Source organism: Rhinolophus hipposideros (genome assembly GCF_964194185.1).
Source record: "Rhinolophus hipposideros genome assembly, chromosome: 4".
NCBI lineage: Eukaryota > Metazoa > Chordata > Mammalia > Chiroptera > Rhinolophidae > Rhinolophus > Rhinolophus hipposideros.
This window is the reverse complement of record NC_138050.1, coordinates 103076075-103089506: the sequence shown is the minus strand read 5'-3', so window position 1 is coordinate 103089506 and position 13432 is coordinate 103076075. Positions and strand designations below refer to the sequence as shown.

The 13432-nt window shown below is 35.0% G+C and overlaps 1 protein-coding gene across 2 annotated transcripts in view; it reads right to left on the bottom strand.

Moving 5' to 3' along the window:
- Positions 1-13432, bottom strand: part of COG6 (component of oligomeric golgi complex 6) — a 64219-nt gene that overhangs the window by 34963 nt on the left and 15824 nt on the right. For both annotated transcript variants that reach the window (XM_081046080.1, XM_081046081.1), the window contains 5 exons: positions 12417-12488; positions 8499-8557; positions 3356-3467; positions 2353-2435; positions 1925-1995 (listed from right to left, as the gene is read on the bottom strand). In XM_081046080.1, the coding sequence (XP_080902206.1) occupies positions 1925-1995; positions 2353-2435; positions 3356-3467; positions 8499-8557; positions 12417-12488 (397 nt within the window). The remainder of the gene's footprint in view (positions 1-1924; positions 1996-2352; positions 2436-3355; positions 3468-8498; positions 8558-12416; positions 12489-13432) is intronic.

The following is a 13432-nucleotide window of genomic DNA, read 5'->3' as shown; positions in this document are numbered from 1 at the left end:
AACACAACACTATATTTCTAGGAAAAACCCAGTTGATAGACAGATATTCACTATCTGCTATACACATAGTGGTTAGTATTCAAGGTGAGAGGGGAGGAGGGCTAAAGTATATTACAAGTCCCTTCCCTGGGGAGCCATTGCTAAGCAGTTTACTTAAAATATTTATATGGATAACTTATGTATAGTAATAAGATTATAATTTTAGATTTTAAACGTTTAAAAATCTCTACACCAAAAATTTTTTTTCACTATTCTATCCATAAAATACTTATTTAGTGTTCACTAGTTCACTATGTTCAAAGAACTTGGGGCTTGTTCAGAAATTTCCAACCTCTTGGTGTATGAGGACCTCACACTATCACCGTTTCAGCTGTGCTGAGAAAAGCATGTGTGTGTATGAAACTGGAGATGTCGTCGGGTCCCTGAGCGTCAGCCCACAGCTGGGAACCACCATGTTAGATGTCATGGAAGCACATGGAGATCTGAGGCAATGTCCTTACTTTGCGAAAGAAATCTAACTGGAGAGCACCGACATATACGAAAAGTATAACAGAGTAGTAAATTACTGAATGCCAAATAAATATTGCCACCAGTTAGTGTGCAGACACGGGGGAAAGTCACTGTGACTGAATGTCGTTGTGGAGAGTTCCAGGAAGATGCAGAACATACGTTCGGCTTTGGAGACTGAGCTGGGACTTGGACATAAAGACAGAAAGCCAGACAGCGCTCCCAAAAGGAGTAAACAGCCAACAAGAGAGGCAGGAAGAGAAACACGTTTGGGACATCAAGAGTAAATCGCTTGAACCAGATAACCAGGTTTTCACAGTATGTAGTACAGCTGTTACTGGTTAATGGAATGTAATCCCAACTCCTTCCAATAGTCAGTTGGGAGCACTTAGGAAAACATCTGTGTCCCTGTTCCATTCCTGCTGTCATAACTGTCTTCCTTGGTTTTAATCGGCAGTTTTGTGAACCTACGGAAACATTTAAAAATGAAACTAAAACAAAGAAACGATTTCTGGTGGCGAAATAATGGCCCTCCAAAGTTTCCCTAATCCCTGGAGCCTGCGGATAGGTTACCTTACACAGCAAGGACACTCTGCAGAGGGAATTCAGGTGACAGACCCTGAGACAGGGCGCTTTTCCCAGGTCGCCTAAGTGGGCCCAGGGTAATCACACAGGACTTGACAGTGGAAGAGGCTGGAGAGAATCAGACATCCAGACAGAAGGAGAGGCAGGAAAGATTCAAAGTGAGAAACTGACTCCATCTCCTCTATAGGGTTTAAAGGTGGAGGAAGAGGCCACATGCCAAGGAACGCAAGCAGCCTGGAGAAATGGGGAAAGCCCTCAGTGACAGCCAGCAAGGACACTCAGACCTCCGCCCTACAGACTCAGGGAACTAAAGGATGAGGCCAGCACACTGAACGAGCGAGGAAACATTACTCCTCAGGGTCCAGAAATGAACGCAGCCGTGGGCCGACACATTCATTTTGTTGTGGTCAGAATACCGTCTGAGTTCTGACCTACAGCACTACAGAATAATATTAATAAATTCGTGTTGTGCTAAGCTGTTACATTTGTGGCGATTTGTTACACCAGAAATAGAAAATAAATTCACTATTTATAATATGGTTATGTAAGTAACAAGAGATGTCTAATCAACTTTAAAGTCATCTATCTAGACTAGATAGAGCCATCTAGAAATATTGACTTTATTTTTTTATTCCCATCCTTAACACCATATTGCTTGACTGATGGTAGATGTTCATGACACAAAGGCAATATGTTCAAATGGCAAGTTTTCTTTTTTAAAAATTCTGTTAACTAAAATCAAAATAGAATATCAAATTCAGGTCAAGTGAAATAAAAACTAGTTCTAGCACTGATATTCACGAATCCAGACCACACGAAAGAAATCACTTACTCTGAGCCCATCGATAAAGTCTTTCATAAGCTGTTTCTTGAAGCAAGGCCATCTGTTCCATAATTTCTAAACTAAAAACAAATTTACAGATTTCTTATAATTTGAACTTTTAGCCAACAGCTACATCTAAGCCCCTAATTATTTCGTTTAATTACAGAATGATTTGGTTACATCATTTTTGCTTTTTACATTACTTATGGAATAATTTTTCAATTTTTTATAATTAAACAGCCATCAAATTTAATAATGTCATTTAGTGACCCAATTGCTGTTTTGGTCTAAACACATCAGGATCTAACTCCATCCTTACATAAAGAGTAAACTCCTATTTCACAAAATGTCAGACAGTTTCAAAAAGAACCTAGAATGTTTTTGAAATTTTGGAAACATAAGAGGTGATGTAATTATGAATTGAAAAGGTTACTTACCCTGCTGTTTGTTGGTTTGTGCGCAAGAGAACTTTGACGTCGTTATGAATCTGTTTTACTCTCCCCAATGCCTTGAAAAAATCCTTTAAAATGAAAAAGGCAACTTTAAAATGTCCATGTTTTCAGGTAAAACTACATTACTCTAAATTGAAATATCACTACAAAGGAAAAACAAATTATTTCACCTATTTTAATCCTTCCTCCACTGATCTCAACTGCCTCTGAATTTTCACATAAAGTGTAACATAGTTTCCACATTTTAAAACATATATTAATTCAATATCTACTATATGCCAAATAGTGTGCTAGCTGCCAGATATAGAAAACTTATAAAGACAAAAATCCCTGCCCTTAGGAAGTGCATGGTTTTAGTGAGAGAGAAATGCAAATCTAACGATCACTACATGAAGAAAAACGTGCTATTTCCCTACCAGTTCCGTCACCTGAGTAACTCCCTACACATAGGTGACTGGCTCCATTCCAGCCTAGACAGTAAGACAACAGTGACACCTATCAAGAGGCACTCAGTGAGACTCCCACCCCCACTTCACGATCCCCTCCTGCCCTCAGATCCCAGGATGATGACACCAGGTGTAGGATTAGAACTCCTCCCAGTTAGGAGAATGAAAGATTCCTTTCTGGAAAAACTGGATGTCTTTCCAGGAAAAACAAGAAATAAAATCTTTCCCTGTTGTTTAGCATTTTGAGATGTTTTATATACTGTGTTTCCCCAAAAATAAGACCTAGCTGGACCATCAGTTCTAATGCGTCTTTTGGAGCAAAAATTAATATAAGACCCAGTCTTATTCTTTAAAAAAAAAAATGCATTACTTTGAAAAAATAAAACAAATTAAGATAACTTAAAATTTACATCTTAATTTCCAAATGTAAAGATAATTTCAACTCAAACTTTTTTTTAGATGGAAAAATAAAGCCTTAAAATAACTTATTTATATTATCTGTAACTGCTACGCTTTAAATGATCATTAAAAAAGCAAGACACCTCAGTAATGGGTCCTTCTCTTGTACCCCGGAGAAGACTCATTTCATCAGAAGTCAGCTGGAACTTCGATAAGAAAGCATCAGCCACTTGTGCTCTTATTTCTAATCTCTGACTGTAACAATAAAAACAAGCCATAAAAATCAAGAACGCTATGGATTTACACAGTTTTAAAACACATTATACCTCTCACATAATCACTTTTTAAAATAAAGGTGTGCAAGATTTTCAATGTCTTCGAGTCTCTGTCTCCAGTACTGGAAGTTCATCAGACATGTAGGTGACACAATTAGCTGGTATGGTTCTACCTCAGTTACTTGCAGTCAAAAGAGTTAATCATGAAACAGCAGAAAGAAGTTCACAAACGGTCACTACAAGTTCCCAGCCACTTACAGATACTTGTCTCGTTCACCTTGTAATAATAATAAAGTTAACTTACACAAGAGAAATGTGCCCATTTTCAACTATTTTCTTCTCAGTCACTATAAAAATCCTAAGCCTCTGAAGTTCTCACGTGAAGTACACAACCACCAAAATTCAGGTCTGTTTTTTTATTATTATTATTTTAGGTTAGAGATAGAAGTCAAGAACGCATTTACTAATTCCTCATAAATCTGTAAAGTTACTTCTGCACTTTTGCATTCCCTGCTTTTTCTGCATACTATGGTAATGAAAAAAAGTCTTTTAAATTCTGTTATCTGAACGCAACCTATTCAGACTAGTGGAAGGTTAGGAAAAGGCAAGCTCTAGTCTGCAGTACAGCCTGCCAGGGCCTGAAGGACTGAGCCGCATCGCCACCTAAAGGCAAGTTCGGAACACAAACCACCCGAGCAGCACCTCAACGGTCCCAGCCTCTAGGTCTTACATTGGAAGACATATAAATAAAGTTATAAGCGTTTCACCGGCAGTATTCACAGGGCAGGAATATTCTACAATATTCTAGTAATACTCACAGGAGAGCGAACAAAGATAAATATTAACACTTTGTACAGACAGCACGATACATCTGCTATCTCTGTAGTTTGTACTCGAGGGTCATGAAGTTTTACATTCACCAAGTTCAATGCTCTTGCTGAATACAAAGTTAGAAAGGAAAAGGCCTCCACGTGGCCATCACGTTCAACTCATCTCAAATAACAGAAATGGCATATGGCCTTAATCATCTTATGACTAATTATGAAAATCTACCTTAACAGGTTTTATTTTATACTCTTGGATAAAGCTCTGATCGTAATCATACAGGATTTAAAGTCATTATAAAACTTCATTAAATTCCTGAGACTATACAAATTAACCATTTCTACGAAAACCTTTCTAGAGATTCTTTTGAATCGTTAGGGTATTAGGCACCAAAGAAAATGACTCTCTTTAGTTTATACTTTCGTTTTCATCAAATCTAGTATTACCCATCTTGATTACAATCCATAATTATTAAAATTCATTCCAAATTAATATGATTAACTGAACCTAAAATTGACTCATGAAATAAAAACTTTGAACCACAGGCTCTGAATCTGCAAGATTTGGTGCAAAAACATATTTAACAATGGCCACACTGCTGATGCAAGCAAGGGTTTGGTTTCTCAAGATGACAACGGTTAAAGTAGTGACAAAAGAAACCCTAATAGCTTAAAAATCATATTACTCTTTAGTTTTACCATATATATATTCTTCCCAGGTAAAATTTCACAACCATTCTGGCAGAAAGGTACTGTCAGATGGTCCAACGATTTGGTTTGGGAGTATCTGTGCAATCGAATGACATTAGCAGGGACCTACAGTGTGTAAAGGCCCCAAGCCAGGGTCCAGTGTGACCAAGAAGACAAATAATGTACACCTTGCCCTCATCTTACATCGCAAGTGAAGTATGGCAGTTTTTGGAAGGCTGTTAATATCTAAATAAAAATTATACAAAATAAATGTTAACATAAAACATACAAATGGTTAGTTACTATAAAATAACTTCCAGAGTATCTGAGATGTGTTCATGTAATCACTGTATATCATGTTATATAATATATAAATAAACATGGCAAATATATACTGTGGAATAACTGCAACAAATGAAAAATATTAGATATATCTATATGTACTAACAAAATGATCTATGTGGTATTTTATAGGTACCAAAAGCAAGATGTAGAAAAATGTTATAGCAATCCCAATTTATTTGAAAAAAGACTATATACACACATACATGAATTTCAAGCACATGTATTCATATATTGCCTGAATATTTAAAATAAACAGACTAATCTTCATACTGATTCCTTCAAACCATCCCAAAACATGTTTATGAATTTTATGGTGCCTTTTTCTCCTGAAAATATACCTCTGTCATATGTTAACTCTATCTTCTAGGCTTAACGCCACCAAATAATTTCAAAATAATATGAAAAAGGCTAACAGAAAAAAATAGGCATAAGCTATAATAAAAAAAAGTGAAGAAATATAAATGGTAAAACAAACTGAAAAAACACTGATTCACCAATATTCAATAAAATGTAAATTAAAAGTGTGATATGATTTTTTATTTACGAAATTGACAGTTGTTAATGAGAACACCTAATGCTGACAAGGGTTTAACAAAACAGACATTCTCATGTATTACTGGTGGAAGTATAAGTTACCATATAACCTTTTGGGAGAGAAATTTGGACAATATATGTTACAATATACTTTTTTAAGTTTCTACCATTTGGTTCACTAATTACAATTCTAGGACAGTATGCTATATCCTAAGGAAATAATCTGAAATGCACATAATGACTTAGAAACATTTATGAAACCATTAATTTTAGTAATGGAAAGAATGCAAATGTTGAATAATTTAAGTATGCTTAAATATATATCGGTTTGTTCACAAGACAAAATAAAATGTCATCATTAAAAATACACAGTTTTTCTAAATAAAACTTAGGAACATGCACATAAAATATAACTCTACACACATACTCACTCTGGGAGGAAATACAACAAAATGTTAACACTGGCTACATCTGGGCGGTGAAGTTATATCTGATTTTAATTTTCTTCTTCAAATTTTATACATGTAAGTGAGAGAAGAAGAAAGAAAAAGAGGTCTGATGCTCCCCGGTCTTCATACATATGCTTCTGTAATATATTTTTCATGTATATTTGCATAAAATCAAGTTTGATATTTTCGTGTTACCAGATTCAAAACTTGAATTAAAGTATAATAGTTTGCAACAAATGACACATTTAAAACTACTAAAACATAAAATAGCAAGAAATAAAAAGATAGAATGAGGAAAGCTTCCTGGCCACCAAAGCCCGTCTGGAAACACGATGTGCCACCCAGCTCCCTTTGTCTAATGAAAGGGGAGGAGGAGGGAGGCGTGATGGATGGCAGGCAGTGCTCAGCACCTATGGGAAGCATTTCACCACCACAGCAACGCTGTGGAGTAGATATCGTTCCCTTTGATCAGATGTGGAAACTGAGGCTGTGGGAGGTGAAGGAATAACTTAAACAGCAAAATTAAAATTCTAACGAGCTCTTACCCAATATTCAGATTAGAATTCAGGCTTCTATCTTCAAAGCCTACATTCTTTCCATTTTAACATATTATATCTCACAAAGAAACATAAGCATTCACCAGACTATTTTTCTGAGTGCAGAGAGAAATTTGGCTCGTGGGCCTTTATAAGATACAATAAAATATATAATGCATACTGATTTTAATAGTATTAAAAAATATGGAAGTATGTTCATGTGTTTACAGCGTTTCCTGAGCATCTGTAAAACACATCTGACTGTCAACTAAGTATTAAGGGGATATGTTAATCTGCAGCTCTATGAAGACAATTCTACGCTGAACTTGACCTATTAGAACATCAGCTGTCACAATGGCAGACCTCCTTCAAACGCCGTTGGGAAATATTCATATCGTTTACACATCTGTCTGAATAAGAATATTATGTTATCCAAATAAGCCTGTAGAATTTTTATTTCTACAGCTAACTGTTTAACAAAATTTCTTACAAAAAAAAAAAAAAAGATACTATTAAAATGGGAGACAAAACAAAAACACCTCTCTGCCAGCTTCCAGGAATCTGCTGTCATAATTTCTGCTATGTAATTTTCCAAGATACAGTCACACAAATGTCCACTTGGCACTGCATAGCTATACCTCTTGGGATACAGACTGTCACAAAATTTGCACTTCCCAAAAGTGTATCAGGCCAAAACGCTTTCACAGGCTTACTGAACAGTGAACATAGACTTGCTTCGTTTTAAGAATATAGGAATAGACACTAATCAGAATCACGTGTGTCACAAGCTCCAATACAATGCTTATTTTTCAGTTTTTATTTTATGTTCCTCGCCTGACATTGGAATAGCTGCATACATATGCATGCACTCGAAAATTGTTCACTGAATCTACAATGCGTTAGGCACTTAAGAGACACAACGGGAATAAGAAATTGTCGACACTGAGGAGCTCAGTTTAGTAGGAAAAAGAGAGACAATCAAACCACCAGTAAATTACAAGAGACCGTACTACACACTACCATACATGAATCCATATGGTACTCACCTTCACACATTTATTTACTCAACAAATATTCTTATTCAGACAGATGTATAAACGATACAAATATTTTCCCAATGGGGTTTGAAGGAGGTCTGCCATTGTGATAGATGATGCTCTAATAGGTCAAGTTTGGTGTAGAATTGTCTTCATAGAACTGCAGCTTAACATATCCCCTTAGTATACCTATTTGTAAGCTACACGAATTTATACAATTAACTCTTGATTATATCAGAGAAAATTAATCATAGTTAAAAAATGAGACAATGATTGTAAAAAAAATAACTTAAAATCTAAAAACACCTACATCTTAGAAAGCAATCATTTTTAAATTCCATAGCAAACAATAACACATTGTCACCCCCAAAAAGGAATAATCCCTCAACTCTAATATCAAGCTTAATGTTCCTAAACTATTGTTTTATGTTTACCTTACTCTTGGATAATAGTTTAGAACCTTATACATTTTATCAATTTTGAATCACATTTTTTATTGTTTTAACTTTGATTTGGTGTTATCTATAATTGTCTTTCCATTTTAATCTCCAAATTAATGAGGAGGTAACTATATAAGAAAACAACAACAAACTTACCTTTCAGCTTGAAGCTTAGTGGTTTTTACTATTAAATCTTGAGTCTGTTCCTTTGCTGCCTATAATTATAAACATACCTAGTATCAATACATTTCAATTTTATTATACTTCAGAAAACTACTACTACTGCTTCCTGAGTTCTGACTTACAGCAAATGAGATCCCAGTCCAGAACTCTAATTACTACGCCCAACTAGTAACTTAAACAGATGTTCCAAGGCTCAGACCCTCCCTCTACCAAGAGGAACTCACTCAGTCCTCAATACACACGGGACGCGAAGGCTTACAGGAAAGAAGAAGGGATGAGGGTGCTGACTAAGGAAGTGAACAGTTCGTGATACTTTTTGTGAAACAGAAGAGCTCCAGAGCAAGGGCAGGATGAAGAACACGACTTCAGTTATTCACATGTTGAGATACCATGAGGCCTTTAAATGGAATTACAAGTCACTGAAACACTGTGCAGCTCGCCAGAAATGCCCAAGATAGAGGTAAAAACTCGAGAGTTGGGATGTACAAAAGACCCCTCATAAGGTGCAGATTAGAGATGCCCCATCTAAGGACACAGGCTGTCCTGTGCAAGTGTCAAGTGTCATACTCAGCAGTCATCCCTCCCTAAGCCAGACCTGAAAGGGTCAGCAGTGACAGCCTGGGGAAACAACTGTGGATTCTATTCTATCCAAAACCAGGCAAATACTTATAAATTGGATTGAAACAAAAGACAAGTCTACTCAATCAGATTCTCCCTTGAAGACTTGAACATCAGGCACTTAGCAATGAGAGGAGAAACGTGGTTGGAAGGCAGATAGAGATGCAGAGTCTGGGCCTGGAAGGGACAGTAAGTGAGCCAATTATGTACAAACAAAGCCACTGGTAAGTGGAAATTATAGACAAAAACACATAAAGGGGAGGGTCAGTCTGTTCAATAGTGGATACCGGAGAAAACACATGAAGATACGCGGTCATTTGCAGGCTGGCACACTACAAAATAGAGCCAAGCTTCGCTGCCAATGTTTGTAGAGCTGCATTGGATGGAGAAACCACCTCCCACCCCCAAGTTCTGGGTTCTTAGAGGCCAAATCCTCCAACAAACTCTCAGACTGTCAATGAAATGTTCTGTCTCATTGCTGCAAACACGTCCTGTCAATAACAGAGCCCCACCCATTTCTAGTGAATCTATTTTGAGTCTGTGTTCCTTGCAACCAAATTATGTGCCTAGAAAAGAGAAGACATTTTTAAGAAAATAGATTTGAAGCCAGACACTTCGACAGATCACGAACTGTTAAGGAATGCCGCTAAGCCTGATGGTCCCCATGGTATTCTTCTAAAATTATTACTCGTTAAATTCAGGAACTCCTGCAATGCCTATCTTTCCTAACGTCATTTTGCTTTAAAGATTATCCTCTACTCTTTACCTTGCCTTCTACAATTTTTTTTTTTAATATAGTATTTTCTCAATTCTAAAACGTATTTACATGTTAGCATTTGTGGGAAAAAAAAGAGTACCTGACAAAACCAATCATGAAATGCTTACTAGCGTTTTTTTTTTTTTTGGCCTCAGTTTTCATTAAGTTAAGGGTATGTCTTACAAACAACACCATCTATTAATCACTGAAATACAATATTTGAGTACAATGTCATACAGCAAAATTTTTTGCATATTTCCGGACTCTTCATTTATAAAGTGTGGTAATGATTCCAAAATAATGTTTAATAATACTAGTAAAGATTATCATCCTAAAACAATTTCCAGTAGATTTATCTTAAATGTTATGGATGATTATTTCTCATTAAATAAACATGTGACTCTAAACAAACTTATTAAAGTAAAACCACACCCAAAGGGATGATAAACCATAGCATACAAACAGTTCCTGATTAAATTTCTAACTTTATCTCATAATAATTTCTAAAATGTCCTAAATCCAAAGCATTTTAGAAAATATTAACTAATGAAATTAGTCCTTATAACATACTATAATGAAAGAGGAGGGAAATGCCAAGTAATACTTTTCTTATGAATGAATGAATTGAAAACATAATAGTAGAGCTAATAGTATAATTGAGTACTATTAAGATTCCGGTAACACTGTATCCAAATAAATTAATGCCCAGCAAATGAACAAAAACTTTCAAAATCATGGATCTAATTCCCAGTAATCTAAGAATCAAAAATGAACGTATCCTTCAGGTGAGGGAAATCATATGGTTCTTTTCCTTTTCCATCTGACTTATTTCACTGTTGGTGGTGAGCACACAATGACTAGAGATGACGGATTCCAGAACTGTACACCTGAATCTTATAACGTTATTAACCAATGCCACCCCCGTAAATTTAATTAAAAATAATGAATGTAAACAACAGGTGGTATATTTTAAAATATCCAATAAAAAAAGCTCTGAGGAAATCCTTTGCAAGTGATGAAAATGTTCTATATCTTGATTAATGACGGTTATTTCATAGGTGCAGGAAATTGTCAAATACATCAATTCATACACTTCAAATGGACGCAGTTTATTATTTTAGTGTATGTGTTGCCGAAGCGAGCACTCAGTTTATTATTATACATGAATTATTCCTCAATAAAGTTGATATGAAAAGAGAAAGAAAGAAAAAAGGCTTGTGCCATTATAGGAAAAAAGAAAATTGGAGGTACAAAGAAAACACAAAGGACAAAACGGAAGATGACACATTGTGATTTAAAATACTTATAAACTGTTTTGAAAATAGCATGGAATAAAAATACCTTTTACACTTAAAAATAGCTATGATAAAACGAATAAAAGTATCATTAATGATAAGAATTAGAAAATAAGAGGTGCTACGCTGAGAACAGAAGAAACTTCACAATCTAATATAACACAAAATATAAAATATCACAAAATAAATACAAGAGTATAATATAGAAGACCTTATAAAGTATAGTTTGAAAACGTGCATTAAATCATGGCATGGAAGCTAGAAAATGAGAAAAGGAAATAAAGACAAAGTTAAATAAAAAAATGGTCAAACAAAATCAATTACTAAGCAACAAAAGTAACACGCAAAAAGATGTGAAATGGCAATAATAATTAGCAAAGTTCACAGGATTATTTAAGTATTATATAATTAACAAAGACCTAAAGATTAGAGAAATAAACATGCCAATAATATTGATATATTAGTAAGAATATAAAAATTTAGACAAGACTAGGAAAGCTAAAATTTCAGGAATGGGAAATTGACTAGTTTTGTAGACAGATCACACAAGTACCTACAATTATTTGTGGAATATGCATAGATTAATGAGTGTTCCTAGAATCATTGTAGCTGTCAATAGGTCCAAGAGAATCTCAGAGGTAAAAGTTTGGAATAAAAATGTGAAGGTAGTAGACATATAATCATGACTTTTAGGAGAACCTATTCTATTCACCATTCCAGAATTATATGACTGAGGCCATTAGGTTAAAGCTAACTCTATCGCCAAACTAGAGGTTTAGAATGCTTTAATAGACAGACCCTGAGTAAAATTACCTATATGTGCCTGAGACTTTTTTTTAGGCTGAGCATGAATCATAATTAAGCTGGGTCTTTATCAGGCATAGCTTTAGTTTGAACTTACTCCTAAGGCTTTCGACTAAGGAATTCATTTCTGCTGCACTTACGGGATATTACGGGTTGAAAGTTTATTAAAATTTTACACAGTTAACTCTGTACCAGCTAGATCGAAATATAAAGGCTTCTGGAGTTAACAGTATTAGTAAAGCATCACCCGAAGAAACAACAAAGGCATTTATAGCTAAAAAAAAAAAAAAGGCATTTATGTTCACTCTTCCTCCAAGGCAGGGTGTAGTACGGTAGATGACCAGACCTTGTGCAGACCTATCTCTGAAACTTGCTTTGTACCAAGAACTACGCTAAAACCCAGCCATTACACACTACCTGTAGGCGACTCGTCATGTCTTGAACACAGTTGTTCATTGTTTGAACATCTTCATTTATGCTTTCAAGTTCCTGAAGAGGAGAAAAGTAACATCATTAAATACATGTTGAACAGATTTCTTATCTCTGAGCCAAATCCTTATTTTTCAACCCATGATTATTTTTTTTTGCCAAAACATGACAAAAGATCCCATAAGCTTCAAATTGATTAAAAAGAATAAGATGTAAGAAAAGATGTGTTAGAAAAGATGTGAAAAATACTAGTATGTTCTTTATAGAAGGAGAGACAGTAAAAGATGGCAAATGCTTTAAAAATATTAAAACCTCTTTATTCAAGAATACTAAGAATTTATCCTAAGGAATTAGTCAGGTAAGTGTACAACAATATACGAGAAGATGATCAACAGAGTTGCCTAAAACAAATGGAAAATGTGAAACATCTCCAACCACACAATGGAAATCTGTGCATATATTAACACTGTGTGTGCATGTGTGTATATTTATTGGCATGCAGAGATGTCTATATAAGGTTAAATCTGTGCATACATTAATAGACAGTGTGTGAATACATGTAGGTGTATATGTATATTTATTGGCATTGAAAGATGTCTATATAAGGTTTAAAAAGTGTCATAAAACAATACATAACACTTTCACATTTTTAAGTAAATATATATGTAAGTGCAGAAGGTCATGGAAGGCCGTATAATAAAATACTGCCAGTAGTTATTTCTGGGTAACAAGATCATAAGTAAATTGTTCTATTTCTGACCTTATTATCGAACTTTTCTATAATGAATTATTTGTATTTTTAATTAATAAAAATAAGCAAATTTGAAAACCCCACTGATAATAGTGCCCCCTCCTATCTTTTGGAAAGTCATCACATATTAGCTCATGCCACAAATCTGGTAATTTTCTCAGTAACATTCTCTCCCTATGTATTTCCTCCTCCAGTTCCCGCAAATATGCATGGATTTAAGTGGCCACTAAGTCCTATCATTTATAGCCCTAAT